The following is a 16,288-nucleotide window of genomic DNA, read 5'->3' on the forward strand; positions in this document are numbered from 1 at the left end:
CTGCATTCTTCTGTCATGGAGCCATCAGAATCCTGTCTGCAGAAAGGCTTTTAATATTCTTTAAAAACAAACAACAACAACAACAGAATCTGTTTAAAAATAACATGGTATTACCTTGTATATTCCTTGTCCTTATGAACCTCCTAGCCAGGCACAGAATGGTGTGTGCTATTTCCTCTACAGACAGATAATTGCAGGAGGGAGAGGAAATTGAGCTGTGTAAAGTAAAAAATCTTAGCAAGTTCCTATTTCTGTTTGCTGGGAACTTACTATATATTTTTCTTTTAATAATGAAAACGTTTTAGCCTCTAAAAAGAAAGTTGGATTAGTAATAAATCACTTTGGCAATAAATTGTAGGTACCTTGTATTAAAAGTAACCTTTTCCCTCTTCTTGTATCTTCTCTTGAGTAAGGGACTGCTACTTGTATTGTTCCAGTCACTTTGCCTGTGGAGGTAAATTTGCAGTCACTTTCTGGCATGACAAAACACTAATTATTGCTGCTGGTGTAAACAGTGGAAGTATTTGGGTTCACCTGTCAGTGTATTCAGTTGTTATTGTGATTAAATTTGTAATCCTGAGGGCTGTTATCAGGTAACAGTAAGAGAATTAGTTTTGAAAATGAGGTTTCCAGTCTGAGAGGAGATAACAAATTAGATGATAGTTTAAATTCACTCTTCCTACTACCTAAGCTGAGTTTTGTGAATACTGAAAGTAACTCTGGGGCTGAAAGTTATAATTAGGCTAGTCAGAAAAATACAAACATTAATTTCCTGATGGTGTCTGTAGATTTTCAAGTCTTGAAAGTCCCTGTATGAAATTTTTGCCATGGCCAGCTATTTGGGGCAGTCACAGGCAGTGGCCTCTTCTTTGAGCTAAATCCAGCTTTTTCCTGAGTAAGTGCTTTAAAAAACTGTTCCTGCTAAATTGCAGCTTTCTACCTGTCAGATGTGAAGAGCTCCACATCAATCCTCAGATGTGTATGGAGAGCTAATGGCAGCATTAGACCTGTCTGTGTCAGAAGCTGCTGCCCTGGAATATCTTTGCTGCTTCTTCACTCCTCCTGGAACCTCTGGAGTTAAGCTCTTGAGATAATGAGCACATGTTTCTTCCTTCTCTTCCCTTGCCCTTCCTCTCTCTGCCTTGTTTTGCTTCTTATTTCTGGCTCTAAGTTTCTGAGCTTTAAATGCACATTTATTCATCCTCTAGTGAGACATTGTGTTCTGTGTCACTGTTTTCTTCTGTATCGCTGCATAAATTCTGCCTAATCTTCCCTGTAGTTTGTGATTGGCTTCAGTTATTTTACAGGGAACCTTTGCATTTAATTGTATTGCATTTAATAATAGGAAAAGAATGTGAGAGCAGTGATTTCCCTTCCCCCAGCCTTTCCTGGCTTTGGTGGGATTACCCAGAAATTGCCACCTTCTGGTTCATTCAGAAGTTCCCTCGAAATCTATGTAGTACAAAATTTAGATTTCTTAATGATAGAAGAGCTGCAGTTCTATTTTAATATTCTTTCATTGCCAGCTTTAAAAAGAGAAAATGTAAGTTGATGTTGGAATAGAAATTTTTTGCAGTATTGAATCTATTGAACTGTGATTCATTTGATAGTGTAGAGCTGTGATTATAAGAAGGACTTTCAAAAATAGGCAGAAAGCAGAGAGGTGCAGGTGGATGAACTTTCCTGTTCAATTCAGTGATCAGACCCTGTAAATGGAAATTGAATGGATATGAACTATTCAGCTGTGAAAAGTGCAATGACTACAGCAGGAGAGCTTGTGGGATTTAATCCATTTATTGGCTGTGTTTGATAGTTTGTTGCCTGGGAAGAGCAGAGGAGAGTAAGTGGGAAAAGTAACTGAAAGAACCCAGTAGGGGAAAAGAATGGAGGACAGAAATAAACCCAACTTTTTTCCCAGGGAATGTGACAAAGATTCTGAATAAGAAATTGATGTGCAATCATCTCTGCATAAATCATGCACTATTTCTGGAAAACTTCTTGCAGACTTCAGATTCCACTGCAGACTGATTAGTTAACAAAACCAGTTTAAGAGTATTTGTGTCCTCCCACCTTTGCTTACAGGTTCCTTTGATGAAACTGTGGAATTGTAAAACCACAAGCACCAAAGTGAAAGGTTTTAAACAGCTCAGAACAACAAAGTGCTCCTGCAAGGCCAGCCCACAGCCAGAACTCCTGCAGGGTAGGAGCCCAGTGGCAGCAGTGAGGTTTGGATTTGCTGGCCTTTGCCTGCATTCTGAGATCCAGGAAATGTTGAGGTGTTGATTCTCTCTGGACTTCACAGCCTTAGTTATCCTCCTTCTGTCAAGATGACCATTGCAGCTTTGCAAAGTCATTCTCTGCATACCTGAATTTCCACCTAAACCACTAAGAAATGCTAAATTGGGTGTACATTCTGCCATTTAAATGTGGTTTAGTGGCTTGGCAGGAAATGTGAATTTTTATTCACTTGATAACAAAAGCTGCCTAATTTAGGCACAATACAAGTTTGCAAAATGGTTGGGATTTGGGGGGAAGTGCTGGGAGATCTTGTACCCTGACTAGTGAGCACACACTGACTCATGGTGTTGGCTCTGGGAACAGAGCATTCCACTTCTCAGCTGCTTGGGGAACATCATCTGTGGATGATGGGGAACAAAATAAATAAGAAGGTAGAGCAAGAGGAGCTCATGCCTTCTGTGCATCAGAAATATGGCCTGCATCTAATCTTTAGGGATCCAGAAAAAAAAGATTAGAATTGCAGACTCAAAAGAGAGCTTGTTAAGATAACTTCTTCAGTCTTTAGGTATAAAAGGTTATTTTACATATCAACAACTCAAAATTTTTAAGTGTAAAAGCAACTGTGTATTTACTGTATCAGTAATTTCTTGCTCATCTGTGAGAGTTAAAATAATCCCAAAGTTAGATGGCAGATGTGCAGCTTCCCACGGTGACGGTGCTGCATCTGGTAGATGGATTTATCACGGAATCCCAGAAGGTTTGGGTTGGAAGGACCTTGAAGTTTGTCTTGTTCCACCCCCTGCCATGTGCAGGACACCTTAAATATCCCAGATTTCTCCAAGCCAGTCCAACCTGGTCATGGGCACTTTCAGAGGTCCAGGGACAACCACAGCTTCTCTGGGCCCCCTGTGCCAGGGACTCACCACCCTCACAAGGAAGGATTTCTTCCCAATATCTCATCTAAAGGGTTAGATATTGGAAGAAATTGAGAAGGATTTCTTCCCAATATCTCTCTCTGTGCATATAACTTCAGTGAAATTTTATATGATACAAGCTGAAACCTGAGACTCCTTTCTAGTTTAATAATTAAATATTCAATCCTTCTTTATTGAAACAATTCTCTCAGTGGTCCCACACTGTCTTGCCCATTTTCTGCTCTGGCTGCTGTGTTCATCTGGTGTGAGAACTTCAAAATATGTTTGACAGGGCAGGTAAATGCATTAACAGATGCACTGAAAAATCCCTCAAACCAAACCACAGTTTATTAAACTCTCAAGGTGATTTGTTAAGGCTTATCTTGAGGATTGGCTTTTTGTATTTAATTGCAGCAAATTGTATTCCTTGAGGGGTTTATATTTTAAGAAGATAAACTCAGATTTGCCCTTTTTTTTTTCTTGTCTTCTACTACAGTTTATTCCAGAGTAATAATCAGCTTTCTTATGTCAGTTTTCTAGACAGTTAAGAAGGTAAAAGAAGGACTTGATATGCTTGACAGCTTTTCAGACAGGAAGAACTTGATTTTGTTTTGGTTTCAGTTGTCCCTAAATGTGTGTTTCTACAGGGAGGTGAGTTTTGGCCCCTGTTTCTGGACATCATGCCAGCTGCATGATGGTGACACCACAGCAGCTCCTCATGGGTCCCAAAATTGTCAGTCCTGAGCACCTGCACCTTTTAGTCTGGAGCTGTTTGTGCCTGGCCCTGTGCTTGAGATGCAGGAGGGCGCAGCTGCTCCAAAGCTGTACCTAAGGCACAGGTTGGAAAAGAGACTTTTATGTGTTCCATCACCTTTCCTACTTTTCCATGCCTGGTGTGAGCAGGAGAAGCATCAAATGGGCTCCTGTGTCCCCTCCTTTCCCCTGCAGCAGTGGGGAGAGGGTTGTTCTGAGCTTTGGGATCTTTCCCTTCCTTCTTTCCTTCCTGTTTAACCAGCTCTTCTGGCTGCTGATGGTCACAGAAGACACTATTTCGAAGGAAGCTGGGTCAGTTAATCTTTGCTCCAGAGATGAGAAGTGTAGGGGGAGCTTCAGTGACTCTTAAGACCTGACCCGTGTTTTCATAGTTAAAAAAACCTGGCTGCATTAGTTTGGAATAGAAATAAATAGAATAACCCCAGTTTGGCACAGGGTTGGCTTACAGAGCTTCTCTGTTTGTAGAGCAGTTGTTTGATGGCAGCTCCTGACGTTGGCATTGTCCTGTTCTGTCCTCACTTGCTGTGAAATGAGGAGGGAGCAGGAAGTGAGGACCTTGTGTTCATCTAAAGAGGTGGTGTTGGGAATGCCAAATTCTGAGGATTTCCTGGCCTTTCTTGTTTTTCTGGAAAGAATAAAACAAAACTTTAATAAGACAAAAAATAAAATCCTTGTCTGTCTCCCTCTTCCCTTGCCACTCCCTGCCACTTTAGCCTTGTGCACTGCCAGCCTGGGATGGGATGTTTCCAGGCTCCTTTTTGAAGATATTTATAAATAAGTTGAGGTCCATATGTTTGTTTTTTTCCCCAATGATTTCTTTACTGTAAGTCATTGTATTTCTGTGCAATTGATCTATGTGTGGCAACTTGCATCTAGGGAGGGAAGTCACGAATGGGTTGGGCCTGTGCTGTGCAAATGTGGAGAAAGGAAATAAAAAAATAGGTTGGCAATAACCCTAATAATGACAGCTGGGGACAGCAGCTTGTTAAAAAAATAGAAGTTAAAACTAACTTGCTTTGAAACAATAAGAATAAATGGGATGCATAACTGTTACAGACTAAAATAGAGCAGGGAATAGAGGGCACAGATTTCTCTCCTCTAGCCTCAGCCTGCCCAACAAAATTTGGTTTATAAATATCCATAAATCAAGAAGGGCAAAGACACTTTAAGATGTATTCTTAGCAAGAAGGAAAAGCATTTCAGTGCTGTTTCTTCCCATACATTGTGGTTATAAATCCCATTATCTTGGTGTACTTCACAACAAATCAGGATTTCAGGTTTGGTGTCCTCAGTACATAGGTTTTTGTTTCCAAACACAAAAGGGGGGAATTCTGCTTGTTTTTTACATACTTTGGGAATACATGGCTGGATATGTGCTGCAGGCAGGAATATCTGGTGGAAAGATATGAGCCACAGCAGGGCAGGGAGAGCAATGCCCTGCCAGGTCCCATCTAAGGAGATTAGTTTTAGACTGCTGCCTGGATTGAGTAAAAATTAGAAAGTATAATGCTGCATTAATTCACCCAGGTTTAGCTTCTGTAGCACAGTGACAAAACAAAATTAGTAATAGTCTAAAAATACAGCCCTGAATAGAACTTTCTCCTCCTCCTTTTGCTCTGTGCTGCCTCCTCCCCTCCTTTCCTGCTTGTGCACCCGAAGTTGGAAACTTAAGAGTGGGTTTTGAATGGGATTTTTCTTAAGAAATTTTTTTCCAAGCCTGTTTCTGTAGCAGTGAGTCAGGCCTGCAGTGCCTATCTGCCTTGTGTCAGGCATGGGGCTGTCTGGGGGGAGCAGAGTGTGCACATACCCAAAGTGTGAGACAAGCTTTGAAATTGCACCAAGTGCCCTGGGAGCGTCGAATGTGCCGCAGCACGCTGCGATTCCAGTCACAGCCAGAGCTCCCCTGGCTCCCACTCTCCAAAAGGGGACAGAGGCCAAACTGCACATTCATTTGGGTAATTAGGTAAACAGTAAATAGGAGAAGGCCTCTTCTGCCCAAACTCCATTGTTTTTTCCTGAAAGTCTATATTTAGATTTGGCAACCAGATTTATCACAGCGATTGGTGCATTGTTTGAACAAGGTCAGGGATGTGTGTGCATGTTTATCTCTGCTTAACTGGATTGCTTATTTGAAGTAGAAATACCTCCAAAAATATTATGCAGAGCTCTTGAAAACTTGTGTACTCATGGCCCAGAGCACATGGTCTTTATTAGAAAATAGATGCAATTATTCACGTTTGGCTTTGCAGCTTAAAGTCCTGAGGGATTTGTACATAAAACTGTGGAGATTTGATTACATCCTGATTTTATGTCTCACTGGTATATGAGTGTTTCATATGTGTAAAAACCTTTTTATAAGGCAGAGATTATAACAAGTTCCTAAGTGAAGCCAGACGGGTGCTGTCCTGTCTGTTGGAATGGGAGTACACATGCTCATTAATTTAGTCTAACTCTGGTGCTTGCTTGTGTCTTTATAAAACCCAGAGTGCCTTTGTGTTTTATATTTACAGCAAATATTCTGGGCTTTTTTGGCAGGTTGGTTTGAGACGTCAAGGTACAGTTTCAAAGTCAGGCTTTATTGTGCACAGCAGTTCCATGCTGCTTGGTGAGGATGGAGCATGGTTTACTAACAGTGGTTAAGGTAAAAATAGCAAATATCAGCTCATTTTCCCTTTTATCCATGAAGTGAGAAAACAAAAAAAAGGCACTTCAGAAATGTCAGCTGGAGAGGATTCTGCTCTAAGCAAGAGCATGCAGCTCTGGGGCATTTATTTCCTTTGTTTTTTTCATGGTTCCATTAAACCTTTTGGTTAAAATATCTTCTTTTTTTTCAATAAAAATAATTGAGAATGCTAAGCAGTGGCTGCCTACTCAAAGTCCTGCTTGTACAGACTTACAAATAAGACTGTGCTCAGTTTGGGAAGGACTGACCTCAGAGAGAGGCAGTTCCAGTCATCTGGTGTTCACACCTAATGAAGCAACACCAGTCACTTTGGAGCTTGAAGCAGAAGTGATCTCTGGTACACAATAATGAATGAAAAGACACAAAAGGGATGAAGCGCTTGTGCATGGCTTGCTGAAGGATGGGGCTCCATGTGACACCCCAGCCGTGCTGGGGGTGGCCCTGGTGGCCTGGGACCCTGCCTGGGATGCAGTCACTGGTGCTTCATGCAAATCCTTTTCCACAATGTCCACTTCTTTGTTTTGTCCTGTGGTGAGGAAGTGTGTGCACGTGTCACAAATTAGTTCCTTGAATAGCCTGTGAAAGAGAAATTATCTTCTTTCTCTTCCTCCCTCCTTCCTGTCCCTTCAAAGCTTGAAATTCTCCTGTATCTCTCCCTTTTGGGAGAGACTCTTTTTGTGCACTGAAATTGCCAGGACACACAGGTTCATCTCAGAGATCACACACTGTGTCACAAGCCATGTCCTGCACTGGACATCTTTAGTCATTCTTTAAATTGCAAGCACAGAGCTTCAGCCAAGGAGGGTGTGCTCCTTTCTGTCCCTCTGTGCTGTTTTGGTGCCTGCAGGTCACCTTGCTTCATCCCTTGGCTCTGCTGGCAGGGCTGGAATCTCCTCCAGGCCTGGCAGCAGCTACGTCTTCATCACTGTCCCTGACATGTGGCTTGTGCTTGAGTTAAGGCTGTTCCTGACAGACAACCTGTGGAGAGAAATCTCTGCTGCTCAGAAGGTCGTTTATATTTAAGAAATGCTCTTTTTTCCTCCCTGCCACCCCATTGCTTTATTTCTTTTTAATTGTTTCTTTTACTACTTTCTCAATGCAGTGCTACAGCACCTGAAATTTTACACAGACCCTTTTCCCAGTGCTCCTAAATGTTTTCATTTCAGACTTTTGGCATTTTGAGATACCAGGATATTTAATCTTTCATCTAAATGGAGAAATAATCTCCAGAGAGGAAGGTTTGATCCTAAATTCCAGCTGTCACTGATTTGTTGTCAATTTGCTGATATTAACACAACATTCCGATGGGGCTGCAAGGTGGGTGTAAGGATATTTCTCATCCAGCTCAAGGAATTTCCCTACCTAAATGCAGAGCCTAAAATAATTCTGGATTTATAAATTCTTCCTTGTGCTTTGCAGTCTAGGGACATGGCTTAGTGGTGCTCTTGACAGTTTTGGGCTCATGGTTGGATTCAGTCTGAAAGGTCATCACAGCAGACCGAGTATTTCTATTACTGGGGGTGTTTAGATGATAAATGCAAGAATTTAATTATGTATGTTGCTAAAGTTATTTGTTTATATACACTGTAAGAGTACACTCTCCAGTGATTTTGAAGAGTGTTGTCAATTAGCTGGTGGTTATCTTTTGCTGCCAGTTGGCTCTTACAGTGGGATTTCCAGGGTTTGAGAAGCTTTTAAAATATATTTACATTTTAAAATTTATTTACAGAGCTAGTATTGTGTGAAAGAGTTGTTGATATAAAGATAGTTTATCTAAAATGGATAAAATAAGATAATAATAAATTGTAAATAAAATAACCATTATAGCAACTGATTTCATTTCAGAATGAAATCATAACCCCAGCTCCTAACATCCTTGGTGGAGAGTTGATAGGTCTTATTTTTGCAGCAGTCTGCAGTGAGGATATGTTCCTTTCTAGTTAGATAAAATAAAGGCTGGAAAGTTGAAATAAATGCAACTGCTATTTAAGCATGGTTACCAAGACCATTTTTGGGATGTTTATCCATTAAGTTGCCTATATACTATAACTGTGTTTCCTCCCCTAGTAGCTTAGGCTGTGATTGGCTTGATGAACACAGGGATCACATCTAGCAATAAAGCTGTGTTTGGCTGGTAAAACCCTTGCTTTAAGATTGCAGCAGTAATGATTTTTTTCCCCACTCTCTCCACAAAAATCCCAAACACTTCAGCTGGGAATGAAGAGGGGTGATGGGAAGTTAATTTAGCCTGCTGAAAACCAAGGCTATTACAAACTGAAATGAGCAGCTTGTGGATGATATTTCTGATGGTACGAAGCCCAACCTGTAATCACACAGAAATGGATGTCAGGCTGGGCATAAGAGCTTTTTCTTTATGCAGTCAATGTTTATGTATTTATATAAACATACTGATTTATTTGTGGAGTTGCAGAAGTTGACAGTGGGGTAGATCAGTGCAGCTGTGTTTCTCCAGGGGCTCTGCTTGGTGATCTGTGCCTCCAGAGGGTTTCCCAGCCTGACCTCCCTATGTGTGTCCCAGGCCAGGGCTGAGGGCTCCCCTTCCTTACAGAAATCCCTAAATCTCCCCAAATTTCAGAGGGGAGTGCCTCCACTACAGTAGTTACTGGCATATTTACCTCCAGGTCATGCATTTATTTATTTATTTGCTGAAATCCTTGGCTGGCTGGGGTGGCTCGCAGCAGCGTGTGGGCTCAGCCACTGCCTGTGTCTGGCTGGTTCTTAAATGTACATTTTTATGGCCCTTGAAACTTGGCACGAGCTGTGTTTGGTCGTCAACAACAACAACAGAAGATTGCCAGTGAAATTAAAACCTGGCATCGCCGCTCTCCAGGTTTATTTCAATGTATTGAAATGGGATTTTCTTGCTAACATTTGCTGGCATCCATCCAAAGCCCAGCATCTCATAAATATCTATTATCTCTCTCTGCTCTGCTCAGTTGACAGGGCTGTAGCAGCTTCTAATGCAGATCACGGGAACAGCATGGAAAAATGAAACCAGGAGTGTTTCACATGGGGAGTTTGTGTCAGGAGAGAAATTGTAGGGGTTTTGCCAAGGAATTAGAGGGCAGAAATCACAGTCACTGAATGAGTCAGGTGGGAAGGGAGCACAGGGGTCACCTGATCCTGCCTCCCTGCTCAAGCAGGATCATCCCAGACCACAGAGTTGCATCCAGACAGGTCTGGGATATCTCCAGTGAGGGAGACTCCACAACCTCTCTGGACAATCTCTTCCAGTGTGTGCTCACTGCACAGTGAAGAAGTTCTTCCTCATATTCAGGTGGAGATTCCTGTGTGTTTTGAGGAGTTCTCAGTACCTGCCTTCAGGAACTAGACCCTGGCAAAGCAGAACTGGGTGAGGCTGGCTTGCTGCAGCTGTAGGGACAGGTTGGGCTTGGAGTCAGGGGGCAGGGACAGCAGTTACAGCCTGCCGTGACACCAAAGTTTAGGTGGCGTTTAAATGCTCTTGTGTCACCATGTAGCTTGCCCAGAGGCACTTCAGGCTCAGTGTAGTGAGAGTGGAAACAGCACATCTTGATTTATGTGGGACAGGTGAGCTTGCAGTTGGTCACTGAAGGCTTGGCCAGCTCCAGGCTTGAGAGGCACGTGGGGCAGCTTTGCTCTCAGGAGCTCTGCTCTGGGCTCAGGAAGGGATCTCTGACTTCCAGCAAAGCCAATTCCAGTCACTCTAACCCCAAATGCCACAATTTCTAAGGTGCTGTTTCATTTGTCCTCTGTGTAACTTCTAAACATTAATTAGCACTAAATATTAAGAGGTGGAGTAAGTCAGGTGCACTGGTCTGCCCTGAGCTGAGGAAAAGTCATATCCACCTGCAGGAAATGTTGCAGGGGGAAACAGATGCATCTTGGTGATAGGAGATGGGAAGGGGATGTTAGGTCATTAATTACTTAGCCTTGCATAAACAAAACTTAATATTTTGAAAAGTCTCTAATTGAAAGGGAAGGAAAAATCTTTCATCTTCTGTGCTATTTAACCACATGTCAAGTTGGGTCAATTAGGAAACTTCTGTGTTCGTTCCTGCTTTATATATTGATTACAGCTCCATGAACTGTTCCAATTCACTGAGCTAGTTTTAAATGGGTGAGGAGCTAAGGGAAGCTAGGCTGCTAAATCCAGGATCCCTGACCCTCTGTATTCCTTCTGGTTCCTCTAGGGAGGATACAGGGTGCAATTTGATTTACTTTTGTACAGGTTAAAGCTCATTTGATGGCTGGTTGGTGGGGACTTAAGCTGGGATCTTTTCAGAAGTGGTATTTGCTTAGCCTGCTGATTTTTCTCAATTAAAAGAGAGGAATTGGTTGAAACCAAGTGTGGTGAATAAATGTTCAGGGTTATCATGGATGTTGGTTGTGTGGCATTTTGGTTTTTTTCTCTTTTAACTCTTTTCTTTCCCCCTTTTCCCCTCCATGTCTTGGTAAAAAATGGGAAGCTGGTAAGTTTGTTTGGTCCAAAACTAATTCAGAATGGGGCAGTTCAGTCATGGGAGATTGCAGTTCATCCTTTTTTTACAACATAAGCTATGAACTCAAATTTTACACTTTATAGTGCCTTTACTCAAGCACTAGACACTTCCAGAGAGCAAGCAAGCATTAAATATTAATTTGTAACATCAGAGCCAGGTTCTCCTCCTTCCAGCTGCTTGGCAATGGTGCACTTGAGGTTTTCTGTGGCATTGCTTTTTTACTTTTTTAATTGGCTGGTAGTATTTATTAAACAACATACTCTGAGAAATTGCTGAAACTCCTTGTAGTAGATCTGGGTAGCTTTTTCTGGAGAGCTGAATGGTGGAGAGTAGAATTCCCACACAGGAGGCCCTTGGCAAAGATTCATCTTCATATGCTCGGTGCAAATGTAAGGCTGCTTGTGTATATTTTCTGTGAAATGTTATAAAGTTAAGAAAGATTGTTTTCCCAATACAATCTTAAAGCTGAAATACAGTTACATTCCAACATAGCAAATCTGCATTTTGTGCATAAATTACTTAAATATCTAGGAGTAGTGAAATATAATGCTGTTAAACATGTCAAATGTGATGATTAAGTGACTGGATTGTTAGGAAGAAAATAGTAATTTTCTGAAAAGCTAAATGAATGATTTGGCTCAATGAACTGCAAACACTACCAAAAAAAAAGAAAACTGAGAAAAATATGCTGGTGGAGGATCACATTTGTAGGCAGTTGGTATTAAAAACAAAAGTAAAAATATTTCAAATTTTCTCAACTTAATTGACAAACTCACTTCTTCCCCTGACATTATTTTACCTGCTGACAGCTGCGTGGGAGGCTCAGTATGGCTGGGATCTCACATCACTAATACAGTGGCAGTCACTGCTGTAAGCTGATTTCTTTGTGATACTGAGACTGGGAAATGCTTCCCAGGATAAGCTGCTGCTCTGGAAGGACTGGGCTGGGGATCAAGAAGAAAGTTCTGCCTTCTGGATTACTCACTGCGTGTTCTGTGGACACAAGAAATGCTGGAGCCACTTGAGACAAATTTTAACTTAGTGTAGACAAAGGGGTTTTTTGAACATCATCATTGCTGCTGCTGATGTGTGTAAGGAAGGGAGAGATCAGTTTGACTTGAAGCCCAGGCTAAAATTTTTGAGTTAGCTGTTTTAAAGAATTGTCTTATTGGTAGACTAAGCAAACTTGTCTATCAGTGTTTTTATGTTAATAAACATGTAAACCTTGTCTGCCTTTTTGGAAGCACTTTGAGAAAGACACTTTTACCCTCTCTAGAGTACACTGTGAAACCTCATCTAGGCTAAGGATAACGTTTCTTTGATCACAGAATGTGTTCTTCTGAGCAGTGGTAAGATGAAATAAAAAGTGAAACCAGAAGTAAAAAAATAAAAAGCCTTCTCAATATTATTTGAACTTAAACTAAACTGTGACTTTGATGTTCTTGGGCTTCATGTAGAGTGCTTATTGAAGCCTTTCTCTGTATTGTTAGGTCTGTGCAGAGCTGTGGTCCAACCCCTGGCCACACCAATAAAAATAGTTTTGAGTAGCAGTTAACCCATAACTGGTTTTGCACGTTGCTTTGTGCTGGAACTGGGGATTGTGTGTAATCTTGGTGTGAGTTCCCTTGCTGAAATGGGTGGTCTGTGTGAGTCAGTGATCAGTGCAATGCCAGCTGTATGGGAAAGGGGATGGAGGGATCTTTCTGTACAGTCAGATGTCTGGAGGATGGTGGTGGAAAAGGAGGGGAGAATCCTGGGGATGGTCTCTGTCCTCATGCAGAGACTGGTGTCTTGCCTGAAGTTCTGTCCTGTCCAGAGTGCTCTTGTGCAAAATCCCTGCCCTGATGCTGCTGGGGTGGTGTTTTCCAAGCTGACTCATTCCTCAGGGGTACCAAGTGTTCCAACAGGGCAGGTAAGGGCTCTCCAAGGGCTGTTTCAAGAGTCTGTGTGGGTGCCCAGCCTGGCAGAGATCAGCAGGAGTTACAAAGCACACTAGAAATCCACAGCAAGCAACCCCAGGAGGGTTTCAGCTCCTGCACAGTCTGCCTGCATTTTCTGTCCTCTCCTGCCCTTCTGTGCTCCCAGCCCCAAAGGAGATGTCAATGTGTTAGTGGAAACTTGTGCAAACCCAGCCTGCAGAGCTGACCAGAAACCTGCCTCACATTCTCAGCTTTCCCTGTTGATTATGGCTTGTGCCACTGGAGCCAACCACATCATCATCTGTCGGATTTATTCGTGTTCCTGATGTTCCACAGAGCCTGCTTTACCAGCCTGCCTCATTCTGGCCAAATCACTGCTGCCACATGAGCAGCAAAAGGCTCAGCAAGGAGAAGGAGAACCCATTGCTGGAAGGGGTGAGGGACGCAGTAACAGCAGACCCAAAAATCCTTTAGGGTTCCCAGTGCTTCTGGTTTTGCCTCATTCTTGGAAACATGGACACCTGTGGCCTCTGTGCTTGGGGAAAGGGATCAAGGAGGAGAACAGCTACCAGCAGTAGATGAAGGTCAAGTCAGGAGTTACTCTGAAGAACCTGTGTGAGGCCATGGGGCCAGATGGGCTGCAACCAAAGTGATCAGCAACCCCTGGGATCAAGAAGCAGAAGACAAAAGCCAGCTCGCTATTTTCTGGTGAAGTCTGTCTCATTTTCGCGGGAGTATCTGTGTTCACTGCTTGTGCTTCTTTGAAACTTTATTGCTGTGGATGGAAATTGTAGCAGATGTGTGGTACAGGTACATTTTGTCATTCCAGACTTATGTTCTGAGCAGCATTGTGTTGACAAAGCACAAGAGGCAGCATCATTATTTGATGCAGAAATTGCATTGCAGTGTCCAAGCTGCTTCTGTTTCTGGAGTTATTTGTTGTGACTTCTTAAACAGGGTCATTTTGAGATAGTTGCTTCTGTCGTTTATAATTGAAATGTCTAATTTAATTTACTACTGAGTAATTATTTTTTTATTTGAAGGAGGTTTTAGAGTAAATCCCTCTCTGTTCTAGGGAGCAGTGGTGCCCTTTCCCACATACACACATAAGTAAGGAAGTTTTTGCATCTGCAGCTGTCAGGAATGTGCTTTGGCTGATGAATGCAGCCTAGCTTAAAGGAAGGATCCCATAGTGGGTCAGTTAAGCTTTATTGGTCTGCCAGACCAGATTATCATTTTATTTAACCAGAGGAGTAGTTTTCATTGTTACTTTATTGCCAAGGGTGTGTCAGCATTTCCATTATAAACCCCCTATTTTCAGGGATTTGTGTAGACTTGAGATTTAAGTGTTCTGGTCTAAAACTTGGCAAGCATGTTCTTCATTCACCAGCGGATATTTTCTTTATGAGATTTTAGAACGGTCAGCTGTTTCTTAAATTGTAATGAAGGCAAGAGAGTTTTTTCCTCTTGGTTAAGCAGATAGGACTATTTTTTCCATCTCATTTATTGTGACTAGGTTTATAAAAAATAATCCCCTATTCTGCTGTTGAAAAAGGGAAGAAAGGGGGAGGAGAAAAAGGACTATCTTCCTGCTGCCCTGTTCTGTTTGCCATGCCTCAAACCCTTCCCTTTGGTCTGTGTTTGGTGAAGTCCCACCCACCCTTCTCTCCTCCTCTTTACTTATTTCCCTTCAGTGTATTTACACTCTCACTGCATTGAGTTGCAGGGTTTGTTCTCCTTCCTCCATTCCTCCTCTTTGCTTTCCTGTCTCGTGCTTCCAGCACAATTCTGATAAATCTGTCTCGATTCTGATAAATCTGTCTGTATTACCTTTCTCTAAAAGCCAGCTCTGAGCTACTCTTAAGTGATACAACATACCTGTGGTAAAGAGAAACTTTATATTTAACTATATATATATTAATATACTTTGCTACTTAACCAAAGAACACGTGCATGACTCTTAGTTGGGTACTGCAATTTTTCATTGCTTTTCTGAGACATTGCTGCGTCTCTAGAGCAAAGTACTTTTGCATTCCTTTTTTTTTTAAAACCAAATCTTTAATGTAGACTGAAAAAAGTGAAGTGTGATTGGTACAGAAACAGCACTGTGGGTTTTCATTTCTGGGCTCTTTTAGTCATTTCCTGAGAGCTTGGTGCAGAAATGTGACAGCCCAGGAAGCGATAGCAAGCTCAGCAAAGCTTCGTGTGCTGTTAGAAGTTGGTGTGCTACAGGTGAGGGCACGTCCTTCTTGGGGAGATGTAGGAATCCCCCCTGGTTCTGGGATTGGTGCTCAAAGTCTTCAGGAAGAGCCTCTGCTGTTCTGCAGTTCCCAGCCATGAGCAAAGTAACTGGGGATGTAAAATGGTGAGTGAGGAACTACAGCTACGTGACTGCTAAGCAATGAGGAATGTAAGTGAAGCGTCGAATCCAAAGGGTGGAAAATGAGTGCTTTCAAAAAGCATCATAGTCTTTCTCCCAGGACTTTCAGAAGATCTTTGTCAGAAGAAGATGCTGGTACAGCTGCCTTGAAGGACTATCACTGGTACCACCGAATGAGAAGCAAGAAGTTGAATAAACAGATGAGTTTTGACTCAGAGAAACCTCTTGGAGCGTACAGGTGGCAAACGCATCCTTGGCCTCCCTGGAGGGTGAACAGAAGAGCAGACTCCTCCAGTTTGAAGGGGGAATGCAGTGACCCAAGTCTTGGTAAAAGTTCTGCAAGCATGGATGCTGCCAGTGCTGCCAATCTCCAGGAGGACCCACCTGAGACACCCTTCCCAACAAGGAGCAGGCCAGTGCGGGTTCCCTTCAGCCGCTCGCTGTCCGAGCCCCACGGCAGCGGGGCCGAGCCCCAGGGCTACTTCATCCAGGGCATCTTCTCCTCCCTCTCCAGTGGCTTGGCAAAGATCATGAGTCGCAAAGGGGAGCCCAGAACTGAAGGGAAGGCAGAGGACAATCCAATTGTTTTGAGTCCAGGTAATGAGCTCACTTTTGTTTAGTTCTATTTGTGTAACAGCTGACTGTAGTGAGACACACGATAGTTGTTTAAACTGTTTTATAACTTTTCTTTATTAACGTGACAGTGATGCTCTGATGTCCTATCTTAACTTTTAAAAAGCAACTGAAAAAAGGTCCTTTCCTGATAAGGAAGTGGTGTGAGATGTTTCAGTGTGTGCTTTAAAACTGAGGTCTCTTTAAAACAAGCATCACCTACTTGTAGCAGAAGCATTTCCTTCTCAAGTGCGTGGTATAAGCAG

The 16,288-nt window shown here is 42.4% G+C and overlaps 1 protein-coding gene across 9 annotated transcripts in view; it reads left to right on the plus strand.

Moving 5' to 3' along the window:
* RASAL2 (RAS protein activator like 2) overlaps window positions 1–16,288 on the plus strand; it is a 163,783-nt gene that overhangs the window by 41,467 nt on the left and 106,028 nt on the right. For 2 of the 9 annotated variants that reach the window (XM_026795369.2, XM_026795372.2), the window contains exon 1: window positions 15,129–16,007. The exons of 3 other annotated variants lie outside the window; for them this stretch is intronic. In XM_026795369.2, the coding sequence (XP_026651170.2) occupies window positions 15,473–16,007 (535 nt within the window). In that variant the 5' untranslated portion in view covers window positions 15,129–15,472. Of the gene's footprint in view, window positions 1–15,128; window positions 16,008–16,288 lie in introns of those variants that run through there. 4 more of the 9 variants (XM_014269279.3, XM_026795370.2, XM_026795371.2 and 1 more) reach the window with 4 other exon arrangements.

This window comes from Zonotrichia albicollis, chromosome 8 (assembly GCF_047830755.1).
Source record: "Zonotrichia albicollis isolate bZonAlb1 chromosome 8, bZonAlb1.hap1, whole genome shotgun sequence".
Classification (NCBI taxonomy): domain Eukaryota; kingdom Metazoa; phylum Chordata; class Aves; order Passeriformes; family Passerellidae; genus Zonotrichia; species Zonotrichia albicollis.